The sequence below is a fragment of the Enoplosus armatus genome, chromosome 12 (genome assembly GCF_043641665.1).
Source record: "Enoplosus armatus isolate fEnoArm2 chromosome 12, fEnoArm2.hap1, whole genome shotgun sequence".
NCBI lineage: Eukaryota > Metazoa > Chordata > Actinopteri > Centrarchiformes > Enoplosidae > Enoplosus > Enoplosus armatus.
The window spans coordinates 12,476,773-12,496,813 of record NC_092191.1 but is presented as its reverse complement, the minus strand read 5'-3'; the positions used below and the strand labels follow the sequence as shown (position 1 = coordinate 12,496,813).

Here is a 20,041-nt window from a genome sequence, read left to right as displayed (position 1 = left end):
ATTTAGTTGTAAATCACTGAATTTGTCATTACAGCCTACGTGGCAGTCTGCTAAAGCTCCACAAAATAAAATGACGGAAGATCCATAAAGTGACGGCCGACAGGCCTGCAGACCTGTTGTTGTTTAGGTTATTTCAGCCGAAACGACCATTACGCGAATTATAGTTGATGAAGGTAAATGTATGTAATACATTAATTATGAAGAGATTTAGCAATAAACTACCAACCAAGGACAAAGTTGTAAAGGAGGGTTTGTGAAAGAGACAAAAGGTGAACAGGAATTGTGGTGGAATTAAAAATGAAAAATGTTCCCATGCGTTTATTGTAAAATAATAAAATGTTTCAGCATTCGCCTTCTTCTAGAGTGGAAGAATGCTGCACACAGAGTAAAACATGCTCTCCTACATGGTTTCCTGTCCACAAATGTACTGTGCAAAACGATGTCATGTTCTGCCCTTAAGATCATCTTCTGTAGATCATATTTATCAATCTTTGACAATCATACAATGTGATTTAGAAGCTCAACTAAACAATGCGGCTGAATAACATTATTAAATCCAAACCAGGACATGATGAGTCATTAGTCTTGTGAGCTAAAACCTTGAACGTAAACATGGAATTCTTGATAAGCTATTTTGCCAAGTTTAAATTATTTTAAAACGTCATGATTCATAATCCATCGTCAAAACACGGCCAGTGCTGCAAGTTATAGTCTCATAATGTGGATCTTTCTAGTGACATTTGAGAAATGAAATGAGATGAAAAGTCACAAAACTGAATGAAAGTCAGTGAAAAACTCACCATGCATTTTTAAAAGTATTGAAACAACACGAATGACACTGGGCCCAAGTGAAACTAGTTGTTTTAACACACAAAAATAAAACCTCAAAACTACATTTAATAACTTGTGAAATGGACATCATAGAGGAGTGAAGGGGCACACATCTCTGTCTAATGGGAACAGTGTATACTATCAGTACACAGTGAATATACACTATAAAGCAAAAAGACCCAAATGGGTAGCCTTTTAAATAATCGTTTACTCTCAAAGTGGCCTTAAAAGATCTGATTTGGACTTTACCGGTCTCGATGAAAAATCATTGAATAATGGAGCACTGGACCACTCTGTGCCCTGAGTGAGGAGGAAACGTGCTGGCTCACTCCATGACAATTCAGACAACGTGGCTGCGCGCGTAACGAATAAAAGAACCACCAAACATGTTCCTGGGCACCGATACAGATCGATGTTGTCGATAAGCAGGAAAACTCTTTAGTACCTCAGAAAGTCCAGCCAACCGTCTTTGATGATCGAGGGGTCCAGCTGCAAAGAAAGGAAGTTGTCGTTGAGGACTCTGATCGGACTGCGGGTGTTGACATCCAGGAGAACCAGAGTCCTCTCCATGAAGCCCGGTCGCTTTCCACCGGCTGCAGGTCTCTGGTATGCAGAGGAGGAAGAAGAAGAAGAGTAGGAGGAAGAGAGCACCGACTGCACCACCAAAGTAGCCAAAGATGCCAGCCACAGGGAGGACCGTGGAAATACGCACGGTGAGGATTTGGGCATCTTCCTGTTTTGGAGAGCAGGAGGATCAGTGCGCGTAATGAGGCCGAGAAGACAAAAAAAAAAACTCAACTGAACAAACTGCTGCCGCGAAGTTCGATGGTGGTTCTTTACCTCGGTCTCATCGATCTGGGTCTGTCTTCCTGTCTGGTAGTCTCACCCCCTCTGCCCCCCGCCCCTCCGAGTATTTTTGGGAGCTGCTCACAAGAGCGCACGCCCCGAGCCAGCCTTCCCGGCTGTGGGAGCCAGAAGCTGGGAGGAGGAGAGGAGGCAGCGCCGCCCCTCTAAGGTTCTCTGAGGTATGAGTACAAACTGCTCAAAAGTAGTATTCTCTGCTCATGTGGCTAACAGCAGTTTGGTCCAGGAAGCACTGTCGTCTAAATACTGAAGATAAAGTAGTAATTTCTGATTAAAGTTAATATCAATATTTCTCTTAAATCGTGTGTGAAATATTACAACAATCGAAATATAATTTCATAGAACACCAAAGTTGAATCCAGCAATAAAATGACAACCAAAGAGTGCTCAGTGTCATCAAGTAGCTGTTCATATGTAGCTACATGTTATCAGGTCATTATGATGATGATGATGATGATGATGATGATGAAAAGGCTTTCTGGCTTGATAAAACGAGTGAGTCATGTTGGCTGCCGCACCGACAATTCCTTTTGTAAAGATGTAAAGATAATAATTGATGGAAAGATTATTATTCAGTTGAAGAAATCATTGAGAGTCATATGTTTACAATAATCTCATATTTATTTCATTTATTTATGAAAATAATAACTAGAGCATGTTTGTAGTGCGATTAAAGGCAGCACAACGGCCTGTCCGGGGATGGATTTGTCCACCATACATTCATGTTGACGGCATAAACTCAAATATACATCATACTAAGAAGTATAGTTGCCCATTTTCAAAACTCTATTTCTGGCAGCACGTTGTAAAATAAATGTCCCAATAGGAAGTGGATGTTGTTTGGCCCACAAGAAACTCCAGGTTGCACAGTTCGCGAGAACAAAAGAAGGCCTGCTTCAGAACAAAAAGATCTTGTCAAGATGATATTTCATGTTCCTGGTACTACAGAGGCTCCAGTTGTTTTGACAAACAACTCACTGATTGCACAATTCTTTTAAAGACCGATGACATTTGGAGATGACAACATGAAGAGATTGGCCCCTTTTCAAAACATACAAAACTAATTTGGGATTTAAGGTCCTACACATGGAACTCACCTATAAACTCTTTCTGTGACTCTTCTCTCCAGATGTTCTCGGGGAACTGGTGAGCAACACACCAAACAAAGTGCAGTCTATTGTGATTTCTCCAGGGCGCTGCGCGCCAAAGTCCCATCAGGCGGTCAGTGCTGCGAGACGTGGTCGTTTAAGGTCACTGCTGTCTCACAGATGAGCAGCAAACTACATGAGAAGGGAATGCACCGAGTAAAGGCCGGATTAATCTTTTTATCCGGGTCTACAACACCTACTCACGAACCCTTTAAACCGCAAAATTATCCAAGGCGTGAACGTTTCAGGTTTTACGCACGAAAGTTCCCATTAAACACATTCAAAGAGTCCAGCAGGCTGTATTTTGTAATGACGTATCCGTAAAAATGATGTTGTTAATTCTTTAACTAAACGTGAAAAGGCAGTTTAGAGCCACTCCTGAGTGCCAGACACACGCCAGAAACACTGATGAGTAATCCAGCAGTATATTTTCGTCTTCATCCATCCCATTATAAGCACAGGTCCATGTAGCAGATCAGCAGAAAGAGTCCGCTGCTTCATGTTGTCATTTTGGCTCAGCTAGAAATCATAGTCAACATGTGGTTTCAATATAAGCCAAGTTTTTGTTTTCAATAGAAAGGTATTTAACGTTTATATATTTATATAGGCGACGAGTTCTTGAATTAGCTCTTATATATCAGACGGTGCTACCAGACATCTGGCGTGTCACTTATAGTTTTGGGGATGTTTTTATAAGAAAATTAAAAGGAAACTTCACCCTAAGGAAACATCAATATAATTTAAAAAAAAAAGGAAATGACGTGTGTGTCCGTGCGATAATGGTGTGTTAGTGTGTTTTCTATCGACCTTGTTTATATTGTTTTGCTGTGAATGTCGCACCAGCTTTATAAGGATGACCTCTTTTACTGATCGACGGTAATGGAGGAACTGTTGAAATGAAAGTTTTGAGTTGTTTTTGGGCAGATCTGAGGAAATCAGAAGAGCACCATGACTCTCTACACACACGTGCAGACTATTTAATGAATTTACATGAGAGAAAAAAAGAGAAATACATATTGAGGTAAGATCCGTAGTCTTAAACTAACTTTAACTTTATGTACAGGCAAGCATTTATTCCAACAGCTTATTTTGAATAAATAAAGTCTTTGATTAAACGAAAATCTTCTTATTCGTGTGACACATGTTCAATGGGAAAACATAATCAGTTACTAACATAAACCAGTTCTTCGAACAAGCACAATTACGCCCCTTGCATGTGCAGGTTAATCATGTGAAGATGGACTTTGAGCTCGAATGTACAGGAAAATGACTCAGTCTATGGGGGAACTATTGGGCTCAATTGTATGCGAACTTCATAACGTTTTGTTGAGCAAAAGATTATTGTTGTCAGTGTTGATTACATTTAGTATTTATTCTGGGATTCTTTGCTTCAGTCAGAGAAACCCACGCATATTTTCTGTATTTATATTGTAGAATTTGGACACTTCAATAATAACAACATAATTGTGGACTTGTGTATGGGGACATCCATTAACTCACAAATATTTATCAACTCGCAGATTTAAAACATGATTAATTTAAGAGGCTATTATTATAGTGTAACATCCTATAAGAGTTTAAAAAACGTCCTAAAGGGAAATAAGTTACAGTAACACACAGAAATGTTCCATCATGAGTAATTTTCGTTGGGAACGTGCCTTTTTTCTTTCTTTAAGTTTTATTTGGCCTGTTTCAGTTATTATTATTACCATCGACAGAGTTTATATATCGACAGAAATAATGTTAAATACGAGGGAAAGTGCAGATTTTATGGTTGAAGAACAAATTCGCCGGCAATCTTTAAATTTAAAATTTTTTGATTGGCAAACAAAATCATCAGAACAAACAGGGTTGTGTTCTCTGAGATGCTGAGATCGGATGAATCCGGTGTGATTCATTTTATGTTATCTTTTTGTCTTGGAGTCGAAATGAAAGTAGGCTAGTCGTTATTTCACTGGTGGTCCTCGGAACCCGTGTTGTTTTGTTCTTGTGTGCTGAGTCTTTTTGCTGCCCATGTTATGATGGGAGTGCGGCTGGCGGAGAGCAGAGAGAGTCTCAGTGTTTAAGACTTGGCAGGACTCAGTTCTCACCTCCACGTTCCTACCTCGTAAATCCGACAGATTGTAGTCATCGAGCTCAACTGCACTGAGAGCATCTGGTCAATGTGCCGTAAATAATAACAACAACAACAACAACAACAATGATAATAATAATAATTATGATAACAATTATAATAATTACCTATTTTCCTGTTGGGACTTCATTGAGTTTGTAATAGCCAATACTTTCTGACCTTGTTTTACTGAATTAATATTTCATATTCTTATATAAATATAAAACATATTTCACGCCATGGTAGTCGTATTAATAGGTCGGTCTTTATGTATAATATATTCCATGAGATATAAAAGTTTTATGTGACAGCCTATTTTTAAAGCTGCAAGATCAAACTGCATTCTTCTAAAATGTGTTGAGATTACAACAATTGTTCTATTTGTTAAAGGATGCAAATTTGGAAAACAATTTGTTTTTTATGACAAAGAAATAAATCCACACACGTTATTCCGTTTATTACTGAAGTCTGAAGTCTACTAGGCTTCATGTGCAGTATACTTTTCACAATAGGCTGCTCTGAAACAGGTGATAATACTGCCATCTAGTGGACATATCAAAACAGCAAATAGCTGTGTAATATTTGCAACTCCCAAACGAATACTACCTCACACACACAAACGACATTTCAAGACTTTGTTCCTTAAAACTCGGTGATATATGACCTGAATTATGTTAGTGGGGAGCCTTTGTGTGTATTCTTTCCCTTTAATTTCTGCTTTGATATTAGTGGAATATCCGTCTAATATTTAGCCTATTACGGATTCTCTATAGTTGTAAGCTTGCTTGATCCCGTGTGTATCACATTAATCATTCATGATCGGGCATTTCCTGTTTTCTATTTTTAGAAAGTGGCAGAAAGCGAATAAGACAGGGCTACGTCACGGTTTGTCATGTATATTTAAGGACTCAGGTGCCCCCCCCCCCCCCCCCCCCCCCCCCCCCTCCTCAATGTCTCTCTCTCTCTCTCTCTCTCTGTAACATACCCTTCCTCTTCTTCATGGATATGGCCACCCAGCTGCTCCATCCATCCCATCCGCAGACCACGTGACCCAGTTCTCCCATGTCCTTCAGTAGTTCATTCAGCATGATGGCTGCGGATGCTGCGGGTGCTCTTTGCTGCATCCTGCATCCGCGCCGGCTCTCTCTCCTTTTTCTCACCGCCACCCTCTCCTCTCTGACGGCCCCGACAGCAGCGCTGCTCGGCGTCCGGCCAGAAGACACTCAGAGCGGAGAGCTGTCCGTGCAGGATGGGATACTGAGGGCGACCGAGGGGACTCGCTTCATGCTGAGGGTTTACTACTCCGCACCCCCTGCTACGGAGCATCCCAGCAGCCCGAACATCAGCGGCAGACCCGACTCCGCTCCTGCAGCTCCGTGGATCTCGTTTATAGAGGAACCAGGTGGGGACAGCGGGGACTCGGAGAGGCGGCTCCTGTCCAGAGGGAATCCATGCGAAGAGGAGAGTGCCCGGAGCTCTGACATCGAGCTGCTGGGCTCTTTCAGATCCGCCTCAAGTCACAACTCAGTTTTGGTGGAGCTGCTCGCCAAAGACCTGCGCAGAGGCGAGGTGATCAAATACTACTCCATGTGCGCGTTTGATGGAGTGAAATGGGAGCACTTCAGCACCAAAGACTTCTGGTTGGCGGTGGTGGAGAGACCTCCAGAGGCAGATGTTTGGCTCCAGGCGGGTGTCTCGGTGCTCCTGTTGGGGCTCTCTGCGCTCTGCAGCGGTCTGAACATCAGCATGCTGGCTCTGGACCCCGTGGAGCTGCGAGTCCTGCAGAACAGTGGTACAGACAAGGAGCAGAAATACGCACGGAAAATAGAGTCCGTGCGTAAACATGGAAACTACATCCTTTGCACTGTGGTGCTGGGCAACGTGCTTACAAATACATGCTTTGTGGTGTGGATGTGCCAGATTTTAGGAATGACTGCTCTCTCAACTGCCTCGTGCACTTTGGGGATATTCTTCATTGGCGAGATTTTACCTCACTCCGTGGCGTCCAGGCACAGTCTCGCCATCGCCTCCAAGACCCTCTGCGCGACCCGCCTGCTGATGCTGGTGTTTTTCCCCATCGCCTACCCGGTCTCCAAGATTCTGGACATCTTACTGCACCAGGAGATCAGCAGCTTTTACACCAGGGAGAAGTTGGTGGCCATGCTGCGTGTCACAGACCCGTACCACGATCTGGTCAAAGAGGAGCTCAACATCATCCAGGGAGCCTTGGAGCTGAGAACCAAGACCGTAGAGGACGTGCTGACCCCGCTGTCAGACTGCTACATGCTGTCCTCGGACGCCGTGCTGGACTTCTGCACCATGTCGGACGTGATGCAGAGCGGTTTCACCCGGATCCCGGTCTACGAGAACGAGAGGTCCAACATTGTGGACATCCTGTTTGTCAAAGACTTGGCCTTCGTGGACCCTGACGATTGCACTCCCCTGAAAACAATCACTCAGTTTTACAAGCACCCCATGCACTGCGTGTTCAATGACACCAAGCTGGATGTGATGCTGGAGGAATTTAAGAGAGGTAACTCCACTTTAAATCATATCAGAGGTCAGCTCTCAGAATTTATTTTTTACATGTCAACTTAAAAGTAACCTATGTGTAAGAAGTCAGTGTTGTGTGAGGCGCCATGTGTATGATTTGGAACCGTCTCAAGGCTACCTCCTGCCACCTAGGAGCTAAATGTCCTTTGAAGTGACTGTGCACTTAGTTTTCAGTGCACAAGTCAATGTACACATCAGTCCATTGGCTCACAGTGGGCCTGCAAGTAAAGCCCTTTGATCCACAGAGCAGCGAGAGCCATATGTGAAATCTGATACAGTGTCACACAGTGAGTGTGGTTCAGCCAGAGGTTAGAGGCTACCAAGGGCCAGAATGGGGTTATCTGAAGAATTTAGGTAGTGAAAGTCATTTTCCCATGACAACAACACTGTCAACTTTATCTGCCCCATCACCCCTGCTTGTTGCCCCTCTCTATATTATGCCATGTGTATCAGTTATCAGATCTACGTTTTAATGTAATGTTGAACTGTGTCAAAGAGGATTTCAGCGAGCGTAGAGGCATTTGCCTTCACTGGAATGGCAGCAGAGGCGATGAATATCACCACTATCTCTCTCTGACTCACACATCTTTTGTCTGATAAGCATCTTGTGCATTCACAGTACTACAGCACTCCGTCTCTCATCACACACGCGGTGATAGCATCTCTTCACTGCCGAGCAAAAGTGTGTCGCCTCTCCCCAGGGACCCCCATTCAGTCTTGATGATACCGCTGAATGTGATTCTGAATCGATGCTCCGTGGCGAAACAGCTCACACTGCTCCTCTGGCACAGTCACAGGCTAAAATGGAGACATATGAGAGGCTACTGGAATGACTGTTATGCAAGGATTTCATTGACATTGGCTTATGGGGATTAAGATGTACAACTGTGTCACCGACAAAGAGAGCTCAATAGAGGCAGCGGTTGTCCCATCAGAATGTGAAAGGGGACACAGTGGAGACTTTGGCAGGATCATGAATTAGATTGCCACTTACAGGTCAGGAGGTCCATCGCTTTATTTTGTTTGGGATTATGAAGGATAGCTTTGGTCTGACAAAGGTGATCCATGGGCTCAGGTCTGACCCCGTGTTTGTGAGTGTTTCCATATTGCGTGTTATTTATAGATAAGGTCAGGTGAAAAGGTAAAGTACAGGTGAAGGCTTCACCTTTAGATTATTTGTGAGCGCCTATTTGCGTGCACCTTTGAAGCTTCTTCCACTCTGTAGGTCGTCGCCACCCGAGCCTGCAGAGCCACCATGAAAAATTCAGCTCCAACCTTTCCCTTCCCCTATCGCCTCCTTCCTTCTTTGCTCTCATGGATTAAAGGCTCCTGCTGTTCAGGAAGCCTGGCTTGAAGCTGTGAGGATGTCTCACTGAGAAGGGTGATGGGCTGGGGTGAGGTCTCTGTTAGAGGAAAGGGGAGGAAATGTCACCAGTAATGTAAGAAATGTAAGGGAGGACTGCAAACATACTGTATAGAGGAAAATATATACGAAAAACATTTTCTTTACCTTTCATATGGCAAGGTATGTTCTTTGCTTCATGCATGTGTGCTTTCATGGCATGTGAGTTTAATGAGCAACACAAAATCTGCTGTAAATCTTTTAATCCATTGGGGCGAGATATTCTGTCAGTAGAAGAGACAATAACACAGTATAAAAACACTCCATTACCAGTACAAATCCTGAATTCTGAATGTAGTAAAAGTACAAAATGTAAATGTAAGTATCAAGGAATGGCCCTCGTCAGTGTTATAGTATTATATTATTACAAACTGATCATATTTGGTGTGTCAAACATTCATCTGAACAGTAGCTTGTAACTATGGGAGTTAAATATATTTAGAGGAGTAAAAAGTACATTTCTCCTTGAAATGTAGAGGAGTAGAAGTATAAAGTAGTATAAAATAAAGCACCTCAGTACAGTTTTTGAGTAAATGTATTTAGTTACTTTCCACCAAACTTGTGCTAAAGATGCTATTTTAATACACAAGACAATACACACACATTTATGAACTAAACGTGCGCATGCAAGTTGTTGTGTGTGCATGTGTGAGAAAAAATAGCTGCACAGATATAAATAATGCACTATATCCTCCTATAGCACTGTGTGGCAATAATGTTAGCAGGAAACACAGATAGCAAATCTACATGTAATGCACAATCATATGCAAACACATCATGCCTGATCTAAAACAACACATGAAGTTCAAACATAGACTGGAGGAGCCTGGGTAACTGACGGAGCAGAAACATTTACAAAAGGGACATCCATGGTAGACCCAGTTTTGCCCCGGGCATGTGTGTCTGTGTGTGTGAGTCTGGTGTGTGTGTGTGTGTGTGTGTGTCGTTCTGCAAGAGTATTATGTAACATTTGAATGATGTAATGCAGTGCCCGGGCACATCAGCAGCTGATGGCAAATCCACCTCTGACTCACCTGAGCTCTTCAGACAAGCTGACCTGAGCACCGAGTGCAGCACTCGCCATCCAGCCAATCTCACACAGCCAGACTCCCAGGTCTGGAGATTGCTGCCTGTCGGTCAATCAGGATTTTTTTTTTCCCTTGTTGCAGTGGATTAAAACATTTGATCCATTTTATCCCTTGGCAGAGATCCCCTAAATCGGCCCGTCTCATATGAGCCACTGATTTTGTTTCGAAGTAAGGTCGGAGGCTGTTTATACGTTTCTGCTGAAAGCTGTGTTCCAGTGACATCATACGTTTGGTTAGATAACTTATTTTGTCAAACGTCAAACCGACTTACTTGTTGACGTAAAAAGAAAGAGAGTGACAGTTTTCATGACAATGAAGAATACATAAGCATAATAATTAATTTTTTTAAGTACCTGTGTTTTTGGTGGGAAAAATGAAGCAACCAGTTCGTGTTGTTACTAGTGTAAAAGTGTGTTTGAGTTTGGTGGCAACTTTAACTTCTTGTCACATTCGCTTTATTGACTCGCTCCAGAGACGCTGTTGGTGAGCTGCGTCATTGTGTCTGGCAGGCTTGTCATGTTCAGCCAAATACTTACTGAGTGGGGGCGCTGGGTCTGCTCATGGAAGTGTAAAGAGTGTATTGTTGTGTGTGTGTGTGTGTGTTTACAGAGGTGGCAGCGGCATGGGCAGTTTAGTCAGCAGATGCAGGCATCCCCAGACTGATTGCGTAATCTCAGTGTTTATGTAAGGGCCAAGTCTTCCAAACTGTCAAAATGTCTCCAGTCTAATCCCTCAATGCCCACTTTCTTCTCGTCTGAGTCACACACACACACACACACACACACACACACACACACACACAAGGGCAGTCCTGACATTGAAATAATGTAATATTCTAGCTCTAAGATAAACCTCTCCTGTGTTTTGATCTCTCAGCTCCAGTTGGTGTATTTATGCTGATTTTCATCTTGGCTGCACAGATCCAGTTGGAGGCTGTTGACTCGTGTGTATTTTTATCCCGTGACGTCGCCTCTCAACCCGTTTCAAGAGCAGTTTTCAGCATAAAGTCACATTTCTGAAAACATTTGAACTCAGACTTTGTCTTTTCTGATGAGTGCAGGTAAGTCCCACCTGGCTGTGGTGCAGAGGGTGAACAGCGAAGGCGAGGGAGACCCCTTCTATGAAGTGATGGGCATCGTCACCCTGGAGGACGTCATAGAGGAGATCATCAAGTCTGAGATCGTGGACGAGACAGACCTGTACAGTACGTAGGATTCATAAACAAACTGATTATGAAGCTCCGGGTTTTCAAAGTCACAGTTGCATTAGCTGTGAATCAATGTTATTATATTTCCACCTCCCACACCGAATAGATTTTCTCACAGCAGCTGACAGTTTGTTCAGCTCTGTGGTCCTCATCATCACTGGAAAAGGTCCAATTCAACAACATATACAGTATGTAGCAATATTTAGGGAAGAACAAGTTTGCATTAAAAGTACAATTTCCCTTCTTCCACCTTCTCCTCTCCTATTTTCTCATTAAACTATTGGTCCCACCTTCTCTCCCCTGTTGTTCCCAGCTCTTTGCTGATGCATAATTAAATAGTGTGTATAAATGGCCCAGTGTCACAGATAATCACCATAATTCGCTCATCTTTAATTGGCTGCAAACGCTCTCAGCAAAGAGGAATTCAAATGTCTAATTCCCTTAATTTCATATCTAATCTGGTCGGTACTTTATTTTCACTCACTGAATTTTACTATTTGTATGCCACAATTACAGAAAAATAACTTTTATTATACGCTTCCACAAAAAACCCTGCTCCCAGAAGAGATTAGCATCAAAATTTGAAGTGTGCTACAATTTTAATTACATGCAGAGTGTGTGAGGCAGTCTCTGTCATGGGTGCACTTGTGTGGGTGTTCATAAACTCTATGTTTGTGTGTGTGTGTAATTATGTGTGTGTGTGTGTGTATAGCACAGGGGAGCTAATCTCTCCCGACTTAGCACTTCAGGCATTTATAGCTCCAGCTGTTCCTGCTGCAGCTATGATACATTTAATGGAATATAATATATTTAATACTCCTCTGCATCCGCAGAGGATAAGTCAATTTATCAATCAGTGGTGTGTTTACACAGTGCTGGATAATCTGAATCTATCTGCAGCTGTAGATAAACTTACTAAGAGAAATCATGTCTAGAAATCCGTCTGTAGTGTTTGTTTGCATGCAGCATATAAAGCTGCATCAACTAATGAGGTCAGAAGCACCTCAAAGTAGTTGCTAATTCCTTGTGGTGCCAACAAGACTACTGTACTTATGTGGCACATCTAGTAAGGCAAACCTAATCAGTGCAAGACTAACACCTCTCCCTCCCTCAGCTACCATCGGAGCATATACAAAATGTGAAATCTGCACTGTATACTGTGCACTATATGATTTGCAATCTGTGTGTGTTCATAGCTGACAATCGGAACAAAAGGCGAGTATCCAACCACGAGAGGAAACAGCAGGATTTCTCTATCTTCAAACTTGCAGAAAATGAGCTGAAGGTGAAGATCTCACCCCAGTTGTTACTCGCGACACACCGCTTCTTGGCTACAGGTAGCATTCTATGTGTGTTTGTGCATGTGTGCATGTAGTGTCTGTAGAATATTTGTGGGTGCACACAGTGGATTGCAGGATAAAATTGGAGGGAACACGGTGTTCTTTCTTTGACTCCTGTTTTGCTGTTTTGCTGTGTGTGTGTGTGTGTGTGTGTGTGTGTGTGTGTGTGTGTGTGTTTGTGTCTATATGTATCTATCTTGTAGAGGTGGAACCTTTCAGGCCGTGTCACCTGTCAGAGAAGATCTTGCTGCGTCTCATCAAACATCCCAGCATTGTGCAGGAACTCAAGTTCAACCCCAAGAACAAACACGCTCCTCAACACTACCTCTTCCAGAGAAACAAGCCTGTCGACTACTTTGTCCTCATTCTGCAGGTAAATCCTAAACTCTGCTGCTGCTTTTCAAGACAGATGCTTATTTTGCAAATAATGCTAATGACAGAAATGCTTTTATGAAACCAAGCAATAATCACTTCGATATTGTTATAATTACAGTGTTTATTCCTGCATATTTCCTGTATGGGAGGCTCCATTAGATGAGTAATCAAATCAGTGTGTTTGTCACAACGTGACCAGAGAGCTCAGACCTAATTCATGTAAATGGCTGTGTTGACGTTGCAGGGACGGGTGGAAGTAGAGATAGGAAAGGAGGCTCTCCGCTTTGAAAATGGAGCGTTTTCCTATTATGGCATGCCGGCACTCATCCCGCCCCTGCCTATTGGTAAGTAACCTTGAACCACTGTAGATCAATATTTCTAGGGGAATCGCAATGAGGGTGATGGTGATGATGATGACAACAGGGAGAGTTCAGAATAGTGCGGCGCTGGTGGTGGAAGTGTTTTTGCTGTCTCAGTCCCACCCAGTGTCTGTGTAGGGGCAGACGGCAAGAGCAGCAGCAGCAGCAGCCGTGGGAAGTAAGTAATTAAAAGAAGTGATTTCAGAGAATTTCCCAGTGGAAGGACATGACCTGCACAGGATTATATGAAATCCAGCTAAGACTGCAGAGCAAGCAGAAAGCCTGCCTCTCTCTCTCTGTCTCTCTCTCTCTCTCTCTCTCTCTCTCTCGTTTCTTGTGGTGGTAGTCTGCATGTTTTGCACGTGTGATGTTCAGGATGAGATTAAAGCAATTTGGACGACCCCATTAAATATTCTAAAATCCCTTCTTAGGACATTACAGAATCCATAATTTTTCTCTTAAGCGGCTGCAGAGGTATCACATCTCAAAAGAGCAGTTTTTTTTACTTGCTCTCTCTGAGTCATTGCTCTCCAAAGGACTTGACAGGAACAACATTTGTTGCCACTCAGCCAGGCAGTGCTCAACTCAAAACCACACAGAATATAGGCGGATGGAAAGGACCTGCATAACAAAATGCACACAAAGGACTTTTATGTCTAACACCATCAATCACCTTTTAAAAGCATACTCACTGGAGATCTATAGGTGCACCATACAGAATGAAATTATATTTCCCAGGTATAAAGAGTATATATAAGGATATATTAGGAGTGGTGGGTCTGTCAGTTTGTATTAAAATACGACATTTTCTTTCTGAATAAAAGGGGCGAACAGAGATGAGTAGCTTTTGACCCAGTAGCGATTTTAGCGATGTGTGTATGAAACACACGACTAAAAGTATGTTTTCTTCTTCTGTTCTGTGCAGGTCAGAGGTATAGTTCCCGGGCCAGTGGTCTGAACCAATCAGATTCGTTACTGAGTGGAGGCAGTGTGGGTCAGCTCACTACGGGAGGAGGGGTCTACTTACCAGACTACTCAGTCCGGCAGCTGACAGATCTGCAGATCATCAAGGTTACAAACATAAATGCCTGCACACACAACACAGAACCGCATGGAAAAACATCAACCACTGTTATTATGTTATTATAAACTCAATTAAATGTTTAATTTCCTGCACACTGAGGATTAAAACAAAATGCAAGCACAAGCATGCAACTGCACTTTCAACTCGCTCCATTTAATCTTCAAAATTCCAGAAAATGCAAACTCTTCCTCTGCTGCAGCATTTGCCTTTGATATGTCCTAATCCCTGATTCTGACTGAACACAGACATCCTGTCTCTCGCTCTCCCCTCCACACACCCTCTTTCCTTTAATCACTGGGGATAATTGAGCTCCATTTCAACCATGAATATTTTAGCCTTAAATGATGGATGTGCCGTCTCACTTCACCTCTCCTCCCCTGTATCCAATACCGTCCACGTCCCCTCCTGTCCACCTGCACTGGGGTTAAATAGGCATAAAGGCAGCCATGCATGCGTGCACTGATCTAATGCTGATGATAATACTGGCTTTCTGTGTCCCCACAGATCACCAGGAACCACTACCAGAATGCCCTCATGGCCACCAGGATGGACAGCTCCCCTCAGACACCAGACCCGGTGGATCCTGATGCTAAAGGGAGGCCTCCGGTCCCAGAGGCCCGCTCACACAGCATCGCCCTCCCCCTCACACACACACACACTCGACTGGGACTGGCACGCCTTGCACATCTCCATCCCCACGGTGGCCTTCGCAACACCTCCCAGCTCAACGAAAGAAACCGTATCGTTCGTAAGTAGTGTAGATGCTTTGTAACAGTATGTCGACTACACAAATTGTGTTTATGTTACTGTGGTGGATTGGTTTAAGTGCTATAATCATTAGTTAATTAATGAATTACTCCATCAAAAAATGAATCTACTACATTTTTGATAATCAGTCAAAGGTATTTAAGTCATTTCAAGCAAATATGCCAAACATTCACCAGTTCTCCGTTTTAATATCATTGTAAATTGAACACCTTTGGGTTTTGGACTGTTGGTTGGATAAAACAAGGCATACAAAGACTTCACCTTGGAATTTAAGCTATTTTCTTACATTTTACAGACTTAACAATTGGGAAATGTTGTGTTATCCCTGAAGAGATGTTAACTCTGAAATGAATCTATCTAGCATGAAGGTTTAGTTTGGACTTCCGTGGTCAACATGTGGGATGACAGTCTTTTCAGTACCATTTCATCACTCAGTGATACCATCTCTCCTCCATTCCCGCTCAAATACATCTTTTTATTTCCCTCCTCAGTTTAATACTTGATTTCCTCCATAAGCTCTTTGCTCAGGCACGAGGATTGTTAGAGACACTACAACATTTCTCACTTTTAGTTACACGTAACTCTGATGATTCTGCTTTTGCACTCACTGTTAGTCTGTATGGATAAGAGCAACACCAAATCCCTGAAATGTAAATGATGATCTTGCTCCATGAGGCTCAATATGAATTTCACAAAGTGGTAGAGGCTTCTTTTGAAGAGGAAGAAAGAGGAGGTTCAAAGGATCAAACACACTGATTGGAGTGCTTTGTGGGCTAAGGGCCAAAAACCTGTCTGACAGGAGCAGCACATGATTAATGTCACTATTTGATGCTCTTGACTGGTCAGGGGCAACCTGACAACTGATGGTCTGATGACTGGCCGGTCCGATGGTAATACATTTTGTAAAAAGGCCCAAAGGCATTCATGTCAACCCTGTGAATAACAGAATTAAAATAAAAAAACGAGACAACTAATGAAAATGAGGTTGATAATCAACGAGGCTACACAGCAGATAATGTCGCTATTAGAGGATTAGCTATTCTGTAAATAATTATGGAACAACACAGAAATTAATTGCAAGTTTAATACCTTTTCACTATATTTACAATATCAGTAAAGAATGAATCCTATATGTCAAGCACCCACAGTGACTCACTCACAAAACTGGTGCAAACGTGGCATCAGCCAATCTGTACTGGTTTCAAGGCTTAAAGGATTTCCCACATCCCATCTGTCTCACGCTGTGTGTAACACGCCACTCAGTCTGTGTGTGTTTGCGTTAGCGTTATTAAGAAAAATCACCAGACAGATGGTTCAGTTGATTGACAATAAAAGAGTAGCGTCCAGTTATATATCGCCAGGTTTATGTTCAATCACACTACCACAGATTCTACCAATTAAGTCCCCTCCACTGCTTGTAGCTCATCTTAAGTTGGCATTTAAACCTCAAACTTTTCACCCCTGTCTTCTTACTGGACCCTAAAAAAAGCACTGACTGATGAACAGCGAGTTCTCTACCTCCCTCTGTAGGCAGAGCTACAAACCAGCTCCTGTTTTGAGGCTACTTACAGTTGGTTTGGCTGACTGGTATAATTCTCTCTTCTCAGGCAGTAAATCTGATGGGCAGAGGAGTCCAAACGATACTGTGTTCCTCCGCATGGATGAGATTCCCTACATCCACGAGGACCGACCGGAAACTTATGGAGAGAATGGTGAGTGCTGCTGCTCCATCATCCAGACTGGAGAAAGCAGGATCACGAATCCTATAGATTCTTATCTCAGTTAAATTTCAAAAGTGAACACAGGGTCCAAAAATGCTTCATATTTTTCCCCCCTTTATTTTGTATTTTTGTTTGTTTGTCTGAGCACTCAAGAAACTACATTGAGTGATCTGGTTAAAAAAAAACTGCATAGACAATCAGTTACCATTGATATAAAACATTGACGAAATAAAATTGGAGTTTTGCTGCTACAGCTTTACATGGTCTGGTATGACCAGTAACTTATGGTGGCTAAGGTTAGCTATAATTAGCAAACCTTAGATAGATATTGCTGTGTAACTCACATTACTGAGTCCGTTTGCTGAGGTTATCACTATCTGCTGTTTCCTTCTTGTGATCCCACTCAAGACAATTTATTTTCATTTTATATAAAAGATTTAATGTGCCAATGTGTGGCTACAGCAGCTACAGTTACATAGTCTCAGAGTTAAATGACAGCTTTTCAAAACTGTCACCTGCAGTAGAATCTAGCCTCCACCTACCCGCCTGTCATTTCTGCTGTATCCCCTCCATCCCCTCCCATCTAACTCCCTCGTCTCTTTCCCTTTCAGATGTGCCTACAGAGTCTCAGCCGTCCACCTCTCCCTTCATCAGCTCTCTGTCTCTGTCCAGCTCTGACGAGAACATTGGAAAGAAGCTCTTGCGTAAATTGAGTGAGTGAACCATTTGTCACGAAACACCACTGCGACAGCACACCCACACATGCCGTCAGATGTGCGCAAACTTTTCTGTCAGGCATAGAAACGGTGCCGGGTGTATCTTAGCAACAGGTGACGTGCCGTGTCCCTCGTTGCAACCTACTCCTTCCTGCAGAGCAGATTCTCCAGATGCAACTGTCCCTGTTGGCTCACATACAATATGACTCATTTACTTTTATTTATTCATTTTGAGGCAGTAGCTGTGCTGCTTCATACAGCTGACGTTATTTCAGTTCATGGCAAATGTGTGGTAGTTTAAAAAACATCTTATGTAAGTTGCTTTTGTTCACAGTAAAGCAAATATAAAGATGAGAGAAGCAAGATGAAACTGGTGGAGGTATTTTAACCAGTAATTACTCAAGTGAATTTCAGCATGTTCTCCTCTGTTTCTAGGTAACAAGAGGAGGAAAAAGTCTCGGGATGGAGATAAGAGTTTGGAGGAGGGTTCAGAGCTACCAGTGACGAGCTAGCACAGTAACACTGAGGAAGAGGGATGAAGCACACACACCTTCTTCCTCGTCATCATTCACTGGTTTTCCTTACCAAACAACCACCCCTTCATAGACTCCCTCCACGCTCCGACACAACTCTCACAGGAGACTGAGCCATCTTGTCTGTTGTAGCCACCGGTAATACTCAGGTCCCCTCTGGCACACTCTGTCCCACCTCTGCCAGACTTCACACCCTTAAAGTGCTGACTGTAAGAGGGGCAAAAAAAATCTAAACAACATAGTATCGGATTTCTCCAGCCTTACACTGGACTGTATGGATCTCAGCAGGTTTTCATCACATGCTTTGTAGTAAATGGGAAAACCTTGTCCATGTTACCTTTTTATGGTAGCTCTATCCATAATGTTAACATTAAATCATGTCATTTAAACCATAATGTGTTACTGAAACAGCAGCAACAAGGTCCATAGATGATATCTGAGCCATCTTTGACATTTTACTTGATCAAACAAAGAATACAACCGTATTTATTATTTTTGTGTTATTATGAGGCAGTTCCCACATACTGAAAATGTTGTTTGCACAGGGAACTGTCCTAATGTTGCCATAAGGGTGCCACCTACTGCCAAGACAACCCGACAAACTAGCCATCGGCTAAAAGGAAAAAGCCACCGGACAAGAGCACAATTTTTACACCGGATTAAAAAGACCACAATTATGAAAAAGCCATAAATTATCAGCTTGAAAGACTACTTCTTACATACAGGGACCTCTTGAGGGGGGTATGCACTATTTTGAAAATACCTGTGCTAGAAATTTTCACAATTTCTTACCTGATTTTTATATGGAAGTGTCAGAATTACCATAAGAAATTTGAAGATAGCAATATAAGTCATCTTACATACTGTACATGGCTTGAATTTATCACCACATACACGCATACATTCAGTAAATGCATCTTTCCTGCGTAACTGCATGTGTCCCACATACAGTCTGTCTGGTCTCTTCCCATTACAACATTCCCTTTCTCTCTGCATATGTAGCTGTGTGAACACAACTATCAAACAGCCTCACTTATCCGCCTTTTCTCTTGATGTTACTCATTAGCCTGTTGTTTGTTTGCATTCAGTAGAACACATAGGAGCGATCAACGTCATATTTGCCACGTTTCTATGTACAGTTCATCTCACTAAAGCTGCATACACCAATTAAAAATAAGCTAGGGGTTTCTGGGGTTTGGGATCTTTTGGGTCTCGGGATTTAAACAGATATTATGAGTATTCTTGAGGAAGAGTAGTTGCTACTTGCATGTTTGTTTATGCTGCTTTTGCCGTAGAATTGTCCCCCATAGAAAGCCCAGTTTTTCTATATGCATGCTTGAGTAATGGGATGCATGAATAGCAGGATACCAGTCTACAGTAACTTCTCTCCACAGAGATGCAGTGTGTGACGGACTGAAATCTTGAGCCGCTGTAGATTTTAAAATGAACCTCTGTTAGAGGATAACAAAGAAACACAAAACTATGAGGCCGCAATTTTCATGTGTAGCATTTTAACTGTTGCTAGTAAGGCACGAGGGGATTGGGGACTTCAGAAAGGGTCAGCCGTCACTGTATCTACCGAAGAGGGCGGGGGAGGCCATCGAATCACTGAAGAAAGATTTGAAGCCATTGTTCTAGAAAGCATCTATAACTGCAATAATGTAATAATGATTTGATCCTTTTTAAATTGTGGGTGGTAACTGCAGCTCATGTTGGACTGAGCTGACCTGCGTTGTGAAATCTTGGCAGGTACGCGGCTCAATAGAACAGAGAAAGACATATGAAAGAGGAAAGCAATATGACGCACACTGACGTCAAGCCACCACCTCCCTTCAAACACACACACGCACACACACACAGGTGGTGTTTGGGGACACGCTGATATAATTTATTCTGCCTGGTAAGGCTATGAAAGTACAAAGGATACTGCCCTGCTAAG

The 20,041-nt window shown here is 42.6% G+C and overlaps 2 protein-coding genes across 2 annotated transcripts in view; one reads left to right on the top strand and one right to left on the bottom strand.

Annotated features, from left to right (window-relative positions):
* The window catches only part of hpse2 (heparanase 2), a 49,770-nt gene extending 48,210 nt beyond the window's left edge, over window positions 1-1,560 (bottom strand). The window contains exon 1 of the mRNA XM_070916313.1: window positions 1,277-1,560. Coding sequence (XP_070772414.1) covers window positions 1,277-1,560 — 284 coding nt within the window. The remainder of the gene's footprint in view (window positions 1-1,276) is intronic.
* Window positions 1,561-6,018: 4,458 nt separating this feature from the next.
* cnnm1 (cyclin and CBS domain divalent metal cation transport mediator 1) lies at window positions 6,019-18,081 on the top strand. The gene is made up of 10 exons (XM_070915730.1): window positions 6,019-7,489; window positions 11,060-11,203; window positions 12,403-12,543; window positions 12,750-12,919; window positions 13,166-13,265; window positions 14,206-14,351; window positions 14,869-15,112; window positions 16,740-16,844; window positions 17,465-17,566; window positions 18,005-18,081. Exons 1-10 carry the CDS (start codon window positions 6,019-6,021, stop codon window positions 18,079-18,081), a joined length of 2,700 nt encoding a protein of 899 aa, XP_070771831.1.
* The last annotated feature ends 1,960 nt before the right edge of the window (window positions 18,082-20,041 follow it).

What these genes read in the sequence shown, in the direction of transcription:
- cnnm1 (XM_070915730.1), top strand. Translation starts at nt 6,019, where the DNA reads ATGTCCTTCAGTAGTTCATTCAGCATGATGGCTGCGGATGCTGCGGGT. An exon ending in ACTTTGTCCTCATTCTGCAG is followed by an intron (nt 12,920 to 13,165) that starts GTAAATCCTAAA and finishes TTGACGTTGCAG; the next exon opens with GGACGGGTGGAAGTAGAGAT. An exon ending in GGAAACTTATGGAGAGAATG is followed by an intron (nt 16,845 to 17,464) that starts GTGAGTGCTGCT and finishes TTTCCCTTTCAG; the next exon opens with ATGTGCCTACAGAGTCTCAG.